The sequence below is a fragment of the Saccopteryx bilineata genome, chromosome 11 (assembly GCF_036850765.1).
Source record: "Saccopteryx bilineata isolate mSacBil1 chromosome 11, mSacBil1_pri_phased_curated, whole genome shotgun sequence".
In the NCBI taxonomy this organism is placed as follows: Eukaryota; Metazoa; Chordata; class Mammalia; order Chiroptera; family Emballonuridae; genus Saccopteryx; species Saccopteryx bilineata.
The window spans coordinates 57,622,923-57,644,068 of NC_089500.1; the positions used below are offsets into that span (position 1 = coordinate 57,622,923).

General features: G+C 38.9%; 1 protein-coding gene across 4 annotated transcripts in view; it reads left to right on the forward strand.

Annotated features, from left to right (window-relative positions):
- The window catches only part of ANKRD12 (ankyrin repeat domain 12), a 149,490-nt gene that overhangs the window by 83,986 nt on the left and 44,358 nt on the right, over positions 1-21,146 (forward strand). For all 4 annotated transcript variants that reach the window (XM_066246684.1, XM_066246687.1, XM_066246685.1 and 1 more), the window contains 3 exons: positions 579-779; positions 4,805-4,947; positions 17,301-17,448. In XM_066246684.1, coding sequence (XP_066102781.1) covers positions 579-779; positions 4,805-4,947; positions 17,301-17,448 — 492 coding nt within the window. The remainder of the gene's footprint in view (positions 1-578; positions 780-4,804; positions 4,948-17,300; positions 17,449-21,146) is intronic.

Sequence of the window (21,146 nt, forward strand, 5' to 3'; positions counted from 1 at the left end):
CTACCGCTGAGCCAACCGGCCAGGGCCACATTTTTCTCTTTATCACTCACTTTTTAAAGATCTTTTTCCAGACTCTCCTTATTTCTTATTGTTCTTAAATTTCTTTTTTATAAAATCACTCACAATCTTAATTTGCACTTAATATCAGTACAACTCCAATACTTTGAGTCAGAGCTGTGATTCTCATCTTCAGTGTGTCATTTCATCTAGGTCTTAGAATAGCAGCCTAACATGCTATGAAAAATACTTTTTCTTTGCAATTTATCAAATTACTCATTGAGCAAACACTTTTAGGGTATATATCTGATACTTTATTAATCATTTTAAGCCAATTTTCTAAAGAGGCAGAATAAAACACTTTTTCTAAATTGGCTAATGCAATGTTTGATAACCCTAACGGAGGATATACTCCATGTTTCTGGGTCAGATTAAGGTATGACTCAGGGCAAGTTTTGGATTGTTAGGGTGAGAGGATAGTGCTTCTTTTCCAGGAAATTAGCACATTACGTATAAAGCCTTTAAATGAATATACAAAATATTTAACCTAGAACTTGTGTTAACTTTCTTTATTCTTGTAGATTCTACACCAAATCATCCATCACAAACAACACCAGCCCAAAAGAAAACTCCCAATTCCTCATCTCGACAAAAAGATAAAGTTAATAAACGAAATGAACGTGGTGAAACTCCTTTACACATGGCGGCTATTCGTGGAGATGTAAAACAAGTCAAAGAATTAATAAGCTTAGGGGCAAATGTGAATGTGAAAGATTTTGCAGGTAAGACTGGTAATTAAATACTAATACTCAGGAACTATCATTTAAAATTTATCTAAACAAATTTTGATTACAATTTAGTCTACATTTTTTAATATTACTGAAACAAAAGAATACTAAAACAGTATTTTATTCTAAAACTATTTTAGATTGTGTACATAAAACCCTGATCTCTGCTACAATTCCATGTCAGTAATCACTCAGATTTTTAAATATTAAATTTATATTTAGTTGACAGATTATAATATAATCATCCAATTTAGGTTTTATTCTACATCACTTAGAGTGATATAGTGTTTTCAAGGTAGTTCATTCATAAGTCTTTCAAGGACGTTTATTAACTTGATCATTAAGGACTAAAAAGGGGTGGTGATGGTGTTTTATTTATGTTACTCAAATACCATATCCATTCTTAGTAATTCAAACAGTAAAAGTGTGCAGAGAACAATACAAAAATGTCCTTTTGTTTTACATGCTATGATGCCCTACATTTCCTCCCCCAGCTTCTTTCTATACTACTGTTGTTAACAGTTTAGAGGTTATTATATACACACACACACACATATATATATAATGAACATTTATTTATATACAGGGTGCTTTTTTTAAATCAAATCATTCCATCTATATCTATCAATATCTATCAGCCTTTATTTCTACAGCCTGTTTTTTGTTTTTTTTTTAATTTTTTGACAGATTCAGAGACAGGGACAGCTAGAGACAGACAGACAGGAAGGGAGAGAGATGAGAAGCATCAATTCTTCTTTGCGGCACCTAAGATGTTCACTGATTGCTTTTTCATATGTGCGTTGACTGGGGCGGGGGGGCTGCTACAGCAAAGCGAGTGACCTCTGTTCAAGCCAGCAACCTTTGGGTCACGTCTATTGTCCCACCCCTCGCTCAAGCTGGTGAGCCTGCGCTCAAGCGACCTCAAGGTTTCAAACCTGGGTCGCCTGCGTCCCAGTCTGACGTTCTATCCACTGCACCACCGCCTGGTCAGGCTACAACCTGCCTTTTTACTTAATGTCTTACAGATCCTTCTGTCAGTACATATAGATAGTTCTACTTCATTCATTTCAATAGCTATTGGTGTCTGTTGGTGTTATATAGTGTAGAGTCTATGGACAGTGCTTTAGTGAACACTTGTAGAAATATCTATGTATAATTATGGAAGTATTTCAGTTAGAAAGAAAACTTCTAAATCAAGGCATATTTAAAAAAATTTTTAAACGCAAGCAGAGACCCTCAAAATTTTTTTTATCAATTTACCATCAAAAGTACTATATGAAAGAGTCCTTTTCCTCACATCTTCACTAAAACTAGATATTATCAATTTAATTATTAGCAATCTGACAATTGAGAAAAGATTTTTAATTTGTATTTTCTTAGCAGTGACAGTGCATGTTCTTCTTGTGCGTATTATAAATTTACATGTATTCTGTGAATTGTCAGACCCAGTTCTTTGCCCATTTTTCTTATGATTTCATAGTGTTATTAATAAGTAAGCACGCTTGCTTCATTTTAGTGTAGATTTTAATTATCAAATAGTAAAGACTTTTACTGTCCATTGCTATGTTTAAATTTTCATTAGTGTTACTGTACTAAAGTTTTTAATGTAATCATATCAGTTACTGTTTTCATTTATAGGTTCTTTGGTATTTTATTTAAGGTGGCCTTTTCTGCTCCTATTTCATAAAACTATACCCCTGTATTTTCTTGTTTTCAAATTGTTGTTTTGCTTTTATACATAGTCTTACTAGAATACACCTAGAATTATTTCTCCATTGTGTATGAATTGTGGAAAAGGCAATACACAGAATCAACTTTAAAGAATGAGACCGAAACCTCATATTATTTATCAGAAATCAAAAAATTTTATTTTTTTTACCTAATAATCCACTTATGTTTAATCATGAATGTGCATCAAGATTTAGTTGTAAGGATATTTGTTGCAGCACTGTTTCTGATATTTAAAAATTAGAAATAATATAGATGTCCAGTAATAGAATCTTATTTAAATAAATTATGATATAACCAATCAGTGCAATATTAAGTTGTAAAAAAGTGTAATGACATGGGGGATTATTTTCGTTGTATTAAGTAAAAGAAGTGGGTTAAACCACCATCCCAATTTTGTTTTAAATGCACAGCTATGAGCCCTGGCCAGATGGTTTAGTTGGTTAGAGCAGTGGTCCCTAAACCCCGGGCCACGGACTGATACTGGTCCGTGGGCCATTTGGTACCGGTCCGCAGACAAAGAATAAATAACTTACATTATTTCCCTTTTATTTATATTTAAGTGTGAACGATGTTTTATTTTTTTTAAATGACCAGATTCCCTATTATATCCATCATCTAAGACTCACTCTTGATGCTTGTCTCAATCATGTAATTCATTTATCCGTTCCACCCTAAAGGCCGGTCCATGAAAATATTTTCTGACATTAAACTGGTCCGTGGCCCAAAAAAGGTTGGGGACCACTGGGCTAGAGCATTGTCCCAAAATGCAGAGGTTGCCGGTTTGATCCCTGGTCAGGGCACATACAGAAACAGATTGATGTTTTTATCTCTCTCTCTCTCTCTCTCTTCACCTTCCTCTGTTTTTAAAATTCTTTTCAAAGGAATAACAGTATAGATATAAGAGGGAAGGAATCTATTAGGATTTATGCTAAATTATTTATTATATCTGAGTGTTGGAATTATGGGTAATACTTATTTTCTTTGTATTTTTTGTTTTCTAATTTTCATAAACATGTAACTTATTATAAAATTAGCTAAAATGATAAAATTATTCCAGTTAAATATTTTTTTTAATAATTTTATTTTTTTAATGGGGTGACATCAATAAATCAGGATACATATATTCAAAGATAACAAGTCCAGGGTATCTTGTCGTTCAATTATGTTGCATACCCATCACCCAAAGTCAGATTGTCCTCTGTCACCTTCTATCTTGTTTTCTTTGTGCCCCTCCCCCTCCCCCTTTCCCTCTCCCATTCCCCCCTCCCCCCTGTAACCACCACACTCTTATCAGTGTCTCTTAGTTTCACTTTTATGTCCCACCTACGTATGGAATAATGCAGTTCCTGTTTTTTTCTGATTTACTTATTTCGCTTTGTATCATGTTATCAAGATCCCACCATTTTGCTGTAAATGTTCCGATGTCATCATTTCTTATGGCTGAGTAGTATTCCAGTTAAATATTATTTAAGGCCTGACCAGGCGGTGGCGCAGTGGATAGAGCGTCGGACTGGGATGCAGAGGACCCAGGTTCGAGACTCCGAGGTTGCCAGCTTGAGCGTGGGCTCATCTGGTTTGAGCAGAAGCCCACTAGCCTGAGCCCAAGGTCGCTGGCTCCAGCAAGGGGTTACTCTGTCTGCTGAAGGCCTGCGGTCGAGACACATATGAGAAAGCAATCAATGAACAACTAAGGTGTTGCTACGCGCAATGAAAAACTAATGATTGAAGCTTCTCATCTCTCTCCATTCCTGTCTGTCTGTTCCTGTCTATCCCTCTCTCTGACTCACTCTCTGTCTCTGTAAAAAATAATTAATAAATAAATAAGTAAATAAATAAATAAAATGGAAGGAACTTACCAAAAAATATATATATATATTAATTAAGTTCAGAGAAGATTGTTGTGTTGACTTAAAGATTGCATTGAAAGCTCTTAAATGGGTTTCTGTTTACTGAATGAAAGACCCTTACAAGCTTATTAATATTTTTGCTTCTTTTTTCATAGTTTATATGATTATAAATTGTAGCAAGTTTATACTTATTGCATAAGCTTAAATGTTTAATACTTTTGTCAAATAATTTAGCCTCCGTGGAAATACTACTATCATGAATTAGCCTTCTGTAACACTTGTGGTGTTCCTAGGTCTTTCTTATTTGTCACTCCTTTTTTCTTCTGTTACTCTGTGCATTTAGAATCTATATGTCACACATGGTTATATATATTAAAAGTATATATATATATTGAATTGGTACAACTGAACTAGATGGTTAAATTAGTATTCTAACTTTAGGTTGGACACCACTGCATGAAGCTTGCAATGTTGGATATTATGATGTTGCTAAGATACTTATAGCAGCTGGAGCAGATGTGAACACACAAGGATTAGATGATGACACTCCACTCCATGATTCTGCTAGTAGTGGACATAGAGATGTAAGTATGATAGAAAAATCAATGATATATATATTTCAAAATATAAATTCAGCTCAGAGTAATTTAGTTCACTTCTTAGTCATACAGTCTCCTGTCATATTTTATTCATTACCTGATCAGCTCATCTGTATTTTATTTTTCCTTTTATCTGCCTTCAAACTGATAGTTCCTATCATAGTCAAGTTTAGTATTATCTTTTCATAAAATTCATTTAATATGATAATTAAATATGTTGCCAAAATTTTTATTTCTAGCCCATTCTGTCATAACTAGATGTGGTGGTTAAAGTGGATTTTAATTAAAATAGAAATTGGAATGTCATGCCGCCTGTTTTTTTTATACTTGTTAATATTTAATGATCACTCTATATATGACATATTCCTGCATTTCAGCTGACATTATTTAAATGTTTATATAATAAACATAAAGTTAGATGGTTTATGTATATGTTAGTAAAAACATGATATAGTCAAACATGATTATATAAGCTAACAAATTAAGGGTATCTTTAAACATCATGTTTATTAGTTTTGTTACAATATTATGAATCAATCATGCTGGATTTTAAATTTCATTTGAATTTTCAGTCTTTGACATGTTGATATCAAAGCTAAACTGTTCTTAGTTGTAACAAAGTTGATGTTTTAAGTGTATTTAATGCTTAATTTCATGATTACAGCCAGAGCCAGTCAGTCAACCTGGAACACTATAAGCCAGGGGTCCCCAAACTATGGCCCAGGGGCTGCAGGCGGCCCCCTGAGGCCATTTATCCGGCCCCCGCCGCACTTCCAGAAGGGGCACCTCTTTCATTGGTGGTCAGTGAGAGGAGCATAGTTCCCATTGAAATACTGGTCAGTTTGTTGATTTAAATTTACTTGTTCTTTATTTTAAATATTGTATTTGTTCCCATTTTGTTTTTTTACTTTAAAATAAGATATGTGCACTGTGCATAGGGATTTATTCATAGTTTTTTTTATAGTCCGGCCTTCCAACGGTCTGAGGTACAGTGAACTGACACCCTGTGTAAAAAGTTTGGGGACCCCTGCTATAAGCAGTGGTTCTAAATCAAGGTTTTGTTTTTCATATAAGTAGGTTTTTTTCTTTCACTTAATTTTTACTTTTAGTAAAGAATACTTGTGCCTGACCAGGTGGTGACACAGTGGATAATGCGTTGGACTGGGATGCAGAGGACCCAGATTCGAAACCCTGAGGTCTGGACCTGGCTGGTTGGCTCAGTGGTAGAGCATTGGCCTGGCGTGCAGGAGTCCCGGGTTTGATTCCTGACCAGGGCACACAGGAGAAGCGCCCATCTGCTTCTCCATCCTTCCCCTTCTCCTTCCTCTCTGTCTCTCTCTTCCCCTCCCGCAGCCAAGGCTCCACTGGAGCAAAGTTGGCCCGGGCGCTGAGGATGGCTCTGTGGCCTCTGCCTCAGGCGCTATAATGGTTCTGGTTGCAACAGAGCGACGCCTCAGAGGGACAGAGCATCGCCCCCTGGTGGGCGTGCTGGGTGGATCCCGGATGGGCGCATGCAGGAGTCTGTCTGACTGCCTCCCTGTTTCCAACTTCAGAAAAAAAAAAAAATACAAAAAAAAAGAAAGAAAGAAACCCTGAGGTCGCTGGCTTGAGCATGGGATTGTTGGCTTGAGCATGGGATTATAGACATGACACCATGGTCGCTGGCTTGAGCATGGGATTATAGACATGACACCATGGTCGCTGGCTTGAGCATGGGATTATAGACATGACACCATGGTCGCTGGCTTGAGCCGAAAGGTTGCTGGGTTAAGCAAGGGATCACTGACTCTTGACCCCCAGTCAAGGCACATATGAGAAAGCAATCATTGAACAACTAAAGTGCCGCAACGAAGAATTTTTATGCTTCTCCTCTCTCTCCCTTCCTGTCTGTTTGTCCCTCTCCTTGTCACCAAAAAAAAAAAATCCCCAAAAAACCACAAAAAAACACAAAAAACTACTTGCATGTATTTTAGAAGGTAAAAAGTACTACTTAGCTTATAAAAGTAACTGCAAGGCTCACTTTCATGCATTCCCACTTTCCCATATCTTTAAGCAAAAGCAACTAATGTGAAGGTGTTTCTTCTAATACTTATGTCTGTATTTTTAACAAGATGCAAGTTATTCTGCTTTTTAATTTTTAGTCATTATTTATTGACCTCCTGCAAAGGATTTTATTAAATATTGTTGCTTGAAAGTCTCACAGAGTATACTCTAACTGTATTTGTTTTTTGGATCTTTATTACCTGGGTCTAAGTTTTTATTACATCTCATTTTGGGTTTTTTTTTCTTTTCTTTTTAATTTTTTATAAATGAGAGTAGGGAAGCTAAAGAGACAGACTCCCCCATTTGCCCCAGCCAGGATCTACCCAGTGACTCCTTCTAGGGCTGATGCTTGAATCAACGGAGCTATTTTTAGCACCTGAGGCTGATGTGCTCAGACCAACGAGCTATCCTCAGCACCAGGAGCCCATGCTCAAACCAGTTGAGCCACTGGCTGTGGGAGGGGAAGAAGGAGAGAAGGGGGAAATGGAGGGGGAGAGGAGTAAATGGTTGCTTCTCTTGTGTGCCCTGACCGGCAATTAAAGCCAGGATGTCCATATACCGGGCTGATGCTCTGTTCACTGAGCCACCAACAGGGCCTGTTTTTGTTCTCTTACTCTCTCTGGTGTAACTGTAAAATACCTTTCAATAACATCAACCACAATCAGTTTACTGCACTGCTCACAAAAATTAGAGGAACAGGGAATGTGCAGATATTCCAGTACTTTCAGCCTTTTGTTTATTTATTTATTTTTTTACAGAGAGTGAGTCAGAAAGAGGCATAGACAGAGACAGACAGACAGGAACGAGAGAGATGAGAAGCATCAATCATTAGTTTTTCATTGCACATTGCAATACCTTAGTTGTTCATTGATTGCTTTCTCATATGTGCCTTGACCGTGGGCCTTCAGCAGACCAAGTAGCCCCTTGCTGGAGCCAGCAACCTTGGGCTCAAGCTGGTGGGCCTTTGCTCAAACCAGATGAGCCCGCACTCAAGCTGGCAACCTCGGAGTCTCGAACCTGGGTCCTCCACATCCCAGTTCCGATGCTCTATTCACTGCGCCACCCCCTGGTCAAGCTACTTTCAGCTTTTTGTATAGTGCATTTTCACTAATGAAATAAAAGTTGGTTTTGCATCTCATTTACATAATTGAACAACTTTCTTTGACTTGTTTGCTTTCCTGATGTTCTTGTTTAATAAAAAAAACTAAAGGCTTCTTTTTATCACTTCATATTCATTTTGAAATATCCCCTAATTTTTGTGAACAGTATATTTTGAGAAGTACGGTCCCTTTGGAATTTCTTATATCCTGTATACAAGATATCTTGTATCCTGCTCTAATTGAGACTAGTTGTTCTCTAAATCAGTAGGCTAATGCTATCCTGGGATAGCTCTTTACCATTAATTCCATGTGGACTTCTCAGTGTCTCCATGAAATTTCCAGTTTCCTGGCTGCCTATCTTAATTCTCAAAGGATATTAATTAAATGATCTACTTCCTGCAAGGTCATGGATTTCTCTGAAATCCTTCATATTACTGCACTGTTTTGGTTTATTTTTCAAATTAGAGGTCTTCTCCTAACTTCTGATTATTCCTATTTGAATAAAGTTCTAAAAGGCCTACCAAGATCGTGCTTTATGGAGCTTTTTGACTAGTGGGCTTCTCTGTAGTGTGTCTGAACAGGATGACTGAAAAATCCCCTTTTTCTCCCCTTTAGCAGCAAACATTCTTTGCCATATTGCGGGGGGGGGGGGGGGGGGGGGGGGTTTGGAGTGAAGATAGGAATTCAGTTTTGGCCTGGCCAGGCCAGTTAGTAAATCTTGAACAAAAAAACTTTCCTCCTCTGAGCCTTTGTTTTCTTTTTAATGTGTTTACTAAATAATACCTATCTAAATGGAGTATTTTGAAGACAAAGAAGACACTGTGCATGTAAACTTCTTGAAATATAAGTTTTTAATAGACATGTCAAAGGTAAAAGATTATACGGGTACCTTTATATTACTGTTTTTCAAATATACTTATATATATATATATATATATATATATATTTTTTTTTTTTTTACAGAGACAGATGGATAGATAGGGACAGACAGGCAGAAACGGAGAGATTAGAAGCATCAATCATGCCCTGGCCGGTTGGCTCAGCGGTAGAGCGTCAGCCTAGCGTGCGGAGGACCCGGGTTCGATTCCCGGCCAGGGCACATAGGAGAAGCACCCATTTGCTTCTCCACCCCTCCGCCGCGCCTTTCTCTCTGTCTCTCTCTTCCCCTCCCGCAGCCAAGGCTCCATTGGAGCAAAGATGGCCCGGGCGCTGGGGATGGCTCTGTGGCCTCTGCCCCAGGCGCTAGAGTGGCTCTGGTCGCAACATGGCGTCGCCCAGGATGGGCAGAGCACCGCCCCCTGGTGGGCAGAGCATCGCCCCATGGTGGGCGTGCCGGGTGGATCCCGGTCGGGCGCATGCGGGAGTCTGTCTGACTGTCTCTCCCTGTTTCCAGCTTCAGAAAAAATGCAAAAAAAAAAAAAAAAAGAAGCATCAATCATTAGTTTTTCGTTGCACGTTGCAACACCTTAGTTGTTTATTGATTGCTTTCTCATATGTGCCTTGACCGTGGGTCTTCAGCAGACTTGAGTAACCCCTTGCTCGAGCCAGCGACCTTGGGTTGAAGCTGGTGAGCTTTTGCTCAAACCAGATGAGCCCGTGCTCAAGCTGGTGACCTCGGGGTCTCGAACCTGGGTCCTCTGCATCCCAGTCCGACGCTCTATCCACTGCGCCACCGCCTGGTCAGGCAATTTTCAACTTTTTTTTTTCATGGCACAAACACACACTAATTACTAAGGTCAGTGCCCCTGACTAAAGACAACCATTTTCATCTCATGGCACAAATAAATTAGTTACTAAAGAAGAAGAGGTCAGGGCCCCTTTTTCTTTAGTAATTAGTTTATGAGTGCGTGAGAAACAACGGTTGAAAATCACTAGTAGAACTTCTTTCAAAATTGGAGTCAATCCTCTCAAATACTGCTGCTTTATTGACTAAGTTTGTGTATATTCTAAATTCTTTATCATTTCAACAATCTTTAAAGCATCTTCATCAGTAGATGCTATCTCAATAAACCACTTTCTTTGCTAATACGAAGCAGCTTCTAATCCACTAAAGTTTTATCAAGAGATTGCAGCAATTCAGCCACTTCTAAACTCCTGTTAATGTTGATATTTTGACCTCTTCTCATGACTCATAAATGTTCTAAGGCAGGGGTTGGGAACCTATGGCTCGCGAGCCAGATGGGCTCTTTTGATGGTTGCATCTGGCTCGCAGACAAATCTTTAATAAAAATAATAATAACGTTAAAAATATAAAACATTCTTGTGTATTACAATCCATTCATTTCCTACCGCTCATGTTCATGGTTGCAGGTGGCTGGAGCCAAACACAGCTGTCCTCCAGGACAACACCAAATTTTTATTGGATGGTGTATAACGTACACGGGTCGTTGTATGGCTCTCATGGAATTACATTTTAAAATATGTGGCGTTCATGGCTTTCTCAGCCAAAAAGGTTCCCGACCCCTGTTCTAAGGGCATCTAGAATGGTGAATGTTTTCCAGGTTTTCAACTTATTTTGCTCAGATCAATCAAAGGAATCACTGTCTAGGGCAGCAATAAACAGGAAATTTAGGTCTTTTAGGTCTTAAATAATAAGACTTGTAAGTTAAAATTACTCTTTGATCTTTGGGCTGCAGAGCACATGTTGTATTAACCGGCGTGAAAACAAGAATCTTACTGTACATTGTCTTCAGAGTTCCTGGGTGGCCAGGTGCATTATTAGTAAGCAGTAGTATTTTGAAAGGAATCTCTTTTTTCTGAAAAGTAGGCCTCAACAGGGGACTTAACATTTTCAGTAAACCATGTTGTAAATAGTGGTCCTGTCAAATCAGGCTTTGTTGTTCCATTTAGAGCACAAGCAGATGAGGTTTAGCATAATTCTTAAGGGCTGTAAGATTTTCAAATAAGTGAGCATTGGCTTCAACTTAAATTCACCAGCTGCATTAGCCCCTCACAAGAGACTCAGCCTGTCTTTGAAGTTTTGAAGTTGCTCTGAAAGTCTCTTCTATGAAAGTCCTAGATGGTATCTTCTTCCAATATAAAGCTATTGTGTCTACATTGAAAATCGGTTGTTTAGTGTAGCCAAATTTGTTATCTTAGCTAGATCTTTTAGGCAATTTGCTTTATCTGCTACAGCAGCACTTGCTGCCTCACCTGGCACTTTTGTGTTATGGAGACAGCTTCTTTCCTTAAACCTCATGAACCAAACTCTTCTATCGTTAGATTTTTCTTCGACAGCCTCCTCACCTCAGCCTTCATAGAATTGAATAGTTAGGGCCTTGCTCTGGCTTAGGTTTTGGCTTAAGGGAATATAGTGGCTGGTTTGTCTGTTCAGACTACTAAAACTTGTTCTATATCAGTAATAAGGCTCTTCTGCTTTTTTAAAAAAGATTTTATTGATTTTTTTTAGAGAGTAGACAGAGAAAGAGAGAGAGAAATTGGGGGAAGGAATGGGAAGTATCAATTTTTTTATTTATTTTTTTTGTCATTTAAGTGAGAAGCAGGGAAGCAGAGTGACAGACTCCCACATGTATCCCAACCAGGGTCTACCCAGCAAGCCCCCTACCCGGCAATGCTCTACCCATCTGGGACTGTTGCTCAGCACCTGGGGCCAACTTGCTCCATCTGAGCCATGGCTGTAGGAGGGGAAGAGAGAGATAAAGGGAAAGAAGGGAGAAGGGGAGGGGTGGAGAAGCAGATGGCTTCTCCTCTGTGTCCTGATTGGGAATCGAACCCAGGATGTCCATAGGCCCAGCCAACACTACCTCTGAGCATACCAGCCAGAGCCACATCATCTCTTAGGTAGTTGCTTCTCATATGTGCCTTGACCAGGCAAGCCCAGGGTTTTGAACTGGCAACCTCAGCGTTCCCGGTCAGCACTTTATCCACTGCACCTCAACAGGTCAGGCAAGGCTCTTCTGCTCTCTTGTTATTTGTGTGTTCACTAGAGTAACACTTTTAATATCCTTCAAGAACTTTTTCTTTGCATTCACAACCTGGCTAATTGTTTGGCCCAAGTGGCCTAGCTTTCAGTCTTTCTAGGCTTTCAGCCTGCCCAGTTCCTCACTAGCCTAATTACTTCTAGCTTTTGATTTAAAGTGAAAGGTGTGCAGCTCTTCCTTTCATCTGAACACTTAGAGACCATTGTAGGATTATTAATTAGCCCAATAACAATTTTATTGTGTCTCGGGAGATAGGGAGGTCCAAGAAAGGGTGAGAGACAAGCAATAGCTGGTCAGTGGAACTGTCAGAGCACATGCAACATTTATCAATTAAGTTCACCGTCTTATTAGACATGGTTCAAGGTGCCCCAAAACAATTACAAGAGTAATATCAAAAATTACTGCTCACAGATCACCATAACAAATATAATAATAATGAAAAAGTTTAAAATATTGTGATTATTACCAAAATGTAACACACAAAGTAAACAAATGCTCTTGGAGAAATGACACCAATAGTCTTGCTTAAGTCATGGTTGCCACAGTCTTTCAATTTGTAAAAAGTGCAGTATCTGTAAAGCATATAAACAACATGCAATAAAACACTAGGAAACACCACAGTGTTTTATTAAGTGTATTATTTGAATACAAAGACAAAGACTCCATCCCTAATAAAGTTTATGGTCTAGAATAAGATGACATATATGTTAATACCTTACAGATTTACAGATGAAAGAACACACTAATTTCAGTGGAAATAGAAGCTCAAAACAAGAAGAGATGGTAAGGAAGTAGAAATAATACCACCTGACCATCTATTTGATGTAGAGTCTGAGTGAAAACTAGGAGTTAGTGATGACTCCTAACTTTCTGGCTTCACTTACTGATGATGCCAGTCACTGAGAATGGAAATAGATGAAAGATAAGTGTGCAAGTATAATGAACTCTGTTTGGGACCTACTGGTTTTAGCTGTTGTGTTGAAATACAAGTATATTCAGTTGAATATATCCAGTGAACATTTGGATATTTGGGTTTGGAGGTAAAGAGGGTTGAGAGAGGGCCTGGAAGAGAATGAAAATGAATGAATGGATTGCATAATTGTCATCACATTCAAACAGTAGGTTCGAGATTATCAAAGAGCTTGACTGTAAAGGAAATAAAGAAGGGAATATAGGCTTGAACAGTTTCTTGTTTTAGCCAGGTTTCATTTCTTTATTGCCATTATTTTATTTTTAAGTTGAAAGAATCATGAACTGTAATTATTGCCTTCTAGAAGGGAGTCAGTCAAAAGGGGGTTAAAAATATAGAAAGGAAGAGGATAAGTAACACACAAAAGAAACAATGATGACTAACCAGGCAGATTGTGGTTTTATGTAGCACAAAGCTTAGATAATTTGGTAGGCGGGGAGAGGATATCTTTAAGAACAATTTCAGAATAATACAGAGATAGATATAGGGCCTTGTAATGGGACCATGAAAGTGAGAGATCTTGAAGTTTAAGTTTCATTAGTTCTAAGTGAATCCATGTAAATATATGATAGTTTATATTTTTAGGAGATGGGGAAGAGAATAAGATTAAGAACATTGATACTGCTGTTAGCCTTAAACAGAAAGAAATACTTCTTTTGAGACTCTCTAGAATAGAGCCAAACCTTGAACAACGTGGATTTGAATTAAATGTCAACTTATACAGATTTTTTTCAGTAATTCAGTAAGTTTATTTTCTCTTCCTTATGATTTTTTAAATCATTTTTTATTTTACAATTACAATTGACATACAGTATTATTTTCATTTGTACACTCCAGTAATTGGACATTATATAATTTACTAAATGATCATCCCAATAAATCTCATACCCATCTGACATCATACATAGTTATTAGAATATTATTGACTAACATTGGCCAGATAGCAAACAGCATCCCGATACTCAAAGGTTGTGGGTTCGATCCCTGATCAGGGCACGTACAGGAACAGATTAGTGTTTCTGTCTCCCTTCCTCTCTCTCTAAAATAAATATAGAATTTTTTAAAAAGAATATTGACTATATTCCCTGTGCTATACTCTACATCCCTATGACCATTCTGTAGCAAACAGTTTGTACTTACTCCCTTCACCTTTTTCACCCATCTCCCAGCATCCCTCCCATCTGGCAACTCTCAGAATGTTCTCTGTATCTGAGTCTATTTCTGTTCTGCTTGTTTCTTTATTTCGATTTTTAGATTCAATTATTGACAGATAATGTATTTATTGCTATTTTATTCATATTTGTGATCTTTTCTCTTCTTAAAACTTTTTGTCATTTTATATGATACTGATTTGGTGATAAACTTTATAGATTTTCTTGCCTGGGAAGCTCTGTGTCCTTCAATTTTATAAGATAGCTTTGCTGGGTAGAAATCTTAGTTGTAAGTCCTTGCTTTGTATCACTTTAAGTATTTCTTTCCAATTCCTTCTGCTCTACAAAGTTTCTGTTAAGAAATTTGCTGTCAGTATTATAGGAGCTACCTTGTAGGTAACTAACTGCTTTTCTCTTGCTGCTTTCAAGGTTCTCTCTTTGTCTTTAACCTTTGATATTTTAATTATTATGGTCTTTGTGTGAGACACTTTGGATTCATCTTGCTTGGGACTCTACTTCCTGGATTTGTATGTCTATTTTCTTCACCAAGTTAGGGAAGTTTTTTGTTATTATTTTTGCAAATAGATTTTCAATTTCTTGTTCTCTTCTCCCCCTTCCATCACTTGATGCGAATGTGGCTACACTTGAAGTTGTCTCAGAAGCTCCATATAGTATCCTCATTTGTTTTGGATTTTTTTCCCCTGTTCTGATTGGGTGTTTTCTGCTTCCTTATATTCCAAATCTCTGATTTGATCATCTTCTTCATCTACTGTTGATTCCCTGGAATGTATTCTTCCTTTCAGTTAGTATATTCTTTATTTCTAACTGGTTCTTTTTTATGATTTCCTTGTGTTTTTTTATGCTGTTAGAGTTCTCACTGAATTCATCTACTGTCCCCTTAAGTTCATTGAGCATCCTTATAACCAGTGTTTTGAACTCTGCATCTAATAGATTGCTGTCTTCATTGTATTTAGTTTTTGTTCTGGAGTTTTGTTATGTTCTTTCATTTGGCACATGCTTGTTTTTTGTTTTTGTCTCCTCATTTTGGCAGCCTTCCTCTTTTTGTTTCTATGTATTAGGTAGAGTTACTTCATCTCCTGGGCTTGGCATATTAATTATGGTGTGTCTTGGTATCAGCCTTTTGGAGTTCATCTTGTTTGGGATTCTCCACACTTCCTAGACTTGTATGTCCATTTCTTCACCGTTCGTAGAGTGGTCTGATATAATAGGTCTCCTGTAGGGTCCAGTGGTCCAGCCTCCCCATTCACCTGAGCTAGCACTCCAGGTCTGCCCCCCATGTGGGCTATGTACAACCTTCTGTTGTAGTTGAGCCTTGATTGCTAGTGGCACATCAGTGGTATTTAACCCAGCCCAATGGCTATAAGGACTGGCTGCAACCACCAAAGAGGATCAGCTATGCAGGAACCCAATCCACAGAGCAGGACTTACTTCAGTGGGGCTCTGGTGCCCTCTAGGTTGCCCCTTGAATGTATTGCTTTTGGAGGTGGTTAGGTGGTATTTTGATGTGGTCTAAAGCTATCTACCAAGTGCACTGACTCTGGAGTCTCCTGGGAGGTGCAGGCCAAGGTAAGCCACCACATGTGTTCTACCTGTGGCCACTAGGCATGAGCTACAAAGTGATCTGCAGATGACTGCTACCTGTGCTGGGCTTGGAGGTACCCAAGAGAGGCCAAGCTTCATTCAAGGCTGGCTGCTGCTAGTGCCAGGCCTGGGGCCACTTAGCAAGAAATACAAGGCTTGCTGACGCCTGATTGCTGCTTGTTTGAGAGATTTTTAGGAAAATATGAAGCATGAGCCAAGACAGGCCATTCCTAAGGAAAAGCCAGTAGACGCAGTTTGGATGGGCCTATACTTTGGATAGGTCAGGGTTTCAGGGAATCACCAGGGCGGAGTTAACAGTGTGAGCCAAGTTAATGGAGACTCAGATATGGTGCCCACCTGCCAGCTCTGTGGGGCAGTCTAAGAAGAGGGATGATGGCCTCTGCCAGCACTTCTGTCTGGGAGAAAGCTGCCCCTCCAGCTCTTGCCTTGATGCCATACAGTTCAGTTCCTCTCTGTATGCCCCCCAGTTCCTTTCACGCTGCTGCCCCAGCACTGAAACTCAGAGGGAGTGAGTCTGAGTAAGTCTGTGTGCAGGCCTTTTTAAGAGGATCTGCCTGGGACTCCCAACAGCCCTCCAACTCACTCAGCTTCAGTCTTCACTAGTTTTTCACAACCAGAAATTAAGAGGACTTCTCTTCTTAGCACTGGTACCCTGGACTGGGGGTCCTCACTCCTCAGAGGGAAGCTTCACAGCCTAAATATCCCTCCTGATTTTTATCTGCCACAGGTGAGTGTAGACCAGCCCATTGGGCATTTTACCTCACCTACCAGTCTCAATGTGGCTGCTTCTTTAAATCTTTAGTTTTAGGACTCTCATTCAGCTAGACTTCAGGTGGTTCTGAATGCTGGTTCTGTAGTTTAGTTGAAGTGTTGATTGTGGGAGGATGTGAGTACTGCATTTACCTACACTACCACCTTGACTGATCCTTACAATATTTTAATAACATTTTCCTTCCTCTAGGTTTATTGTAAGAATACCATATATAATATACAAAGTATGTGTTAATCAATTGTTATTAGTAGGGCTTCTAGTCAACAGTAGGCAATTAGTAGTTACATATTGGGGGACTCAAGTTATATGTGGATTGTCAACTATGCAGAGGGTTAACACCCCTAATTCCTACATTGTTTAAGAGTCAACTCGATACATTTCATGAAGCCTGGGAACGTTATTTTTGTACATTGATATATCTGCAGAACTTGGCACAGTGATTGTTAGGTTCTCAATAAATAATTTTTTGAATGTATGATGAAAAGGGAAGAAACTGATGAGGTAAGTGCTAGAATAGCCCAGCTTAAATCTTGAGGAAATTTGTTTGTAGTAGGTAAGATCAGACGGGGGAAGGCAATGAAAATGGGACTTGAAGAGTGTAATCATGATTTAGAAGAGATTGTGATAAATAGAGGCAGAATAGATGAGGCAGAAGGATGCTATGAGTGTTATCAAGAGAATGGTTGAAATGATTCAGTCTGTAAAGGGACTAAATCTTCCTACTGTTTGATGTTGCAGATAGTGAAACTGTTACTTCGTCATGGCGGAAATCCATTTCAAGCTAATAAGCATGGAGAGCGTCCAGTGGATGTAGCTGAAACAGAGGAGTTGGAATTGCTGCTAAAAAGAGAGGTGCCTTTATCTGATGATGATGAAAGTTACACAGGTTTGTTTCAAATAACCTATATTCAACTTTTTATTTTACATGATATTTAGTAGAACATTCTACTTGTACTTTATAACACATAAAATGTTTAAGTATTTTAGAATAATACTAGGTAGCCCTGGCTGATTGGCTCAGTGGATAGAGCATTGGCCTGGCGTGTGGAAGTCCCAGATTCGATCTCTGGTTAAGGCTTGCATGAGAAATAACACTCTGCCTCCCCCTTCTCTCTCTCTTCTCTTGCAGCCAGTAGCTTGATTGGTTCGAGTGGCAGCCTTGGGCACTGAAGATAGTTCAGTTGGTCCAAGTGGCAATGTATCCCCATCAGGGCTCATGTGGCAGTTTGTCTATCTCCCCTCCTCTCACTTTAAAAAAAAAAGAAGAATGCTAGCTAGCAAGTGTAAATGGTGAATTTAGTAAGCTTGTTATTTGCTGTACAACCTCTCTGTAGATGGACTCATGATGCTATTGTCCTTTTTTCATGATTTTCCCCCATAAGTTGCTGATAATATTGTACATTCAAGCCCATTGCAGAACCTTTCCCCATTAATAGCTACAACCACTGCTATTCTGACTTCTTTTTATCCTTTAATAAATTAGAAAGCTACTAACCAAACCCTTGTCTTTTCCTGGCATTAATGAATCATCTTTGCATTCTTACTTTTGTCATTTAGGTCAGTGGTCCCCAACCTTTTTTGGGCCATGGACCAGCTTAATGTCAGAAAATATTTTCATGGACCAGCCTTTAGGGTGGGACGGATAAATGTATCACGTGACCGAGACAAGCGTCAAGAGTGAGTCTTAGACGGATGTAACAGGGAATCTGGTCATTTTTAAAAAATAAAACATCGTTCAGACTGAAATAGAAATAAAACGGAAATAATGTAAGTTATTTATTCTTTCTCTGCGGACCAGTACCAAATGGCCCACAGACCGGTACCAGTCCAGGGGTTGGGGACCACTGATTTAGGTGACTGACCTCTAGTCATTGTTGCAAGGTAGGGGTGCAGTTTTACAAACACAATTTTTAAAAAGAAAGAGCCAAAAGAATATTTCAGAAGACTTTTGGCATATTCAGAATTTTTTTTTAAAGGTAAGCAATTTAGCCCTGGCTGGTTGGCTCAGTGGAGCATCAGCCTGGCATGTGGAAGTTCCGGGTTTGGTTTCAGGTCAGGGCACACAGGTGAAGCAACTATCTGCTTCTCCACCCCTCCTTCTCTTTCTCTTTCTCTCCTGCAGCCATGGCTCAAACGATTTGAGCAAGTAGGCCCTGCGCACGGCGGATGGCTCAGTGGCCTCACCTCAGGCCCTAAAATAGCATCTGCCTCCCCACCTCTCACTTAATATAAAAAAAAAAAGTATGCAATTTAAAATATAACAGAATAAACTTCCTTGTTTTGAAAAAAATCTTTGTGTACAAATTTGAAGCATTCATTATGATTCAGGTGAAAATAAAAAAAATTTAGCCCATACCATATATCCAACAAATCTTGGAGCTCCTATAGACAAGTAATACTACTATTATATTGTTGTTGTTGTTTTGAGACAGAGATAGGGACAGACAGACAGGAACAGAGAAAAATGAGAAGCATCAAGTCTTTGTTGCATCACCTTAGTTGCTTTCTTGTATGTGCCTGGACCAGTGGGACTACAGCTGACTGAGTGACCCCTTGCTCAAGCCAGCAACCTTGGATTCATGCTGGTGAACCTTGCTGAAACCAGATGAGCCCGTGTTCAAGCTGGTGACCTTGGAGTTTCGAACCTGGGTCCTCTGCCTTTCAGTTCGACACTCTATCCACTGCACCACCGCCTGGGCAGGCTATTATATTGTTATATGTAAGGGAATAAAAATCAAGCCATACTCTTTCTTTTTCTTTTTTTTTTTTTGTATGACAGAGACAGAGAGAGGGACAGACAGTAAGAAGAGAGATGAAAAGCATCAATTCTTCATTGCAGCTCCTTAGTCTCCTTAGTTGTTCATTGATTGTTTTCTCATATGGGCCTTGACCGGAGGGCTACAGCAGAGCAAGTGACAACTTGCTCAAGCTAGAGACCCCACGCTCAAACCAGTGACCTCAGGCATTTGAACCTGGGTGCTCTGCGTCCTACTCTGACTCCCTATCCACTGCGCCACCGCCTAGTCAGGACAAACCATACTTATGTAATCTCATTCATTGCCAAAAGGCTCTAGAACAACAACATCTATAGTTTTGAGACCAAAAAAGGCTTATCTTATAGAACATCTGTACTTTTTTTCTTAATTGAGATACAGTTGACATAATGTTACATTAGTTTCCGGTATACAACATAATGATTCTATAGTTGTATACATTGCGAAAGGATCGCCACAACAAATCTAGTTAATATCCATCATTAAATAATTACAATACAATTTTTTCTTTTTCCTTGTGATAAGAACTTTTAATATCTATTCTCTTAGCAACCTTCAAATATGCAATACTAATGCCATAAATTACGTTCCTATAACTTATTTTATGTTTAAGTTTATACCTTTGACACCTTTTACCCATTTTGCCTACTCCCACCACCCTCAACTCTAGCAACTACCAATCTATTCTCTGTAACTGTGAGGTTTGGTTGTTGTTTTTAGGTTTCACATATAAGTTAGATTATACAGTATTTATCTTTTTCTGTCTGATTTATTTCACTTAGCATAGTACCCTCTAGGTCCATCAGTGCTGTTGAAAATAGCAAAATTTCACTCCTTTCTATGACTGAACAGTATTCCATTGTGTATATATACTACATCTTTTTTTACTCATTCATTCATCTGTGGATACTTAAGAGTGTTTCCTTATCTTGGCTATTGTAAATACTGCTGTACTGAACATGGTGGGGGGCACATAATCTTTTTTAACTGATTTTATTGGGGTACAGGTTCGAGTGTGCAACTCAAAACATTCTCTGCACACTGCATCATGTGCCTACATCATGTGCCCATTGCCCCAAATATCCCCATTTCTTCCCATTTTGCCCACTTCCACCTCCCCCCTGCCTTCCTTTCCCTCTCTGGCTGTCACCACACTGTTGTCTGTGTCTAATATATATATATATAAAACATATATATATATGTTTTTTCTTAATCCCTTTATCTTCTATTATCCAGTCATCCGACTCCCCTCTTCTCTGACAGCTGTCAGTCTATTCCCTGTTTGTATTTTGTTCGTCAGTTTAATTTGTTCATTAGATTCCACATATAAGTGAGATCAAGGGGTGCATATATATATATATATATATATATATATATATATATTTTTAGTAAGAGGAAGGAACTCCTACATGCACCCCAACTGGGATCCACCCAGCAAGCCCCCTATAGAGCATGCTCTACCCATATGGGGGCATTGCTCCATTGCTCAGCAACTGAGCTATTCTTAGCACCTGAATCAGAGGCCACTGAGCCATCCTGAGCACCCGGGGCCAACTCACTCCAATTGAGCCATGACTCCAGGAGGGGAAGAGAGGAAGAGAAGCAAGAGGAGAAGGAGTGGAGAGCAGATGGTCTCCTCTCCTCTGTGTGTGTGTGACTAGGAGTGGAACCCAGGACATCTACATGTTGGGCTGACACTGTACTGCAGAGCCAGTGGGCCAGGGCCAGGTGCATGTATCTTTAAATTAGCTTTTGTTATTTAAGATTTTATTTATTTATTTATTTAGATTTTATTCATTTTAGAGAGGAG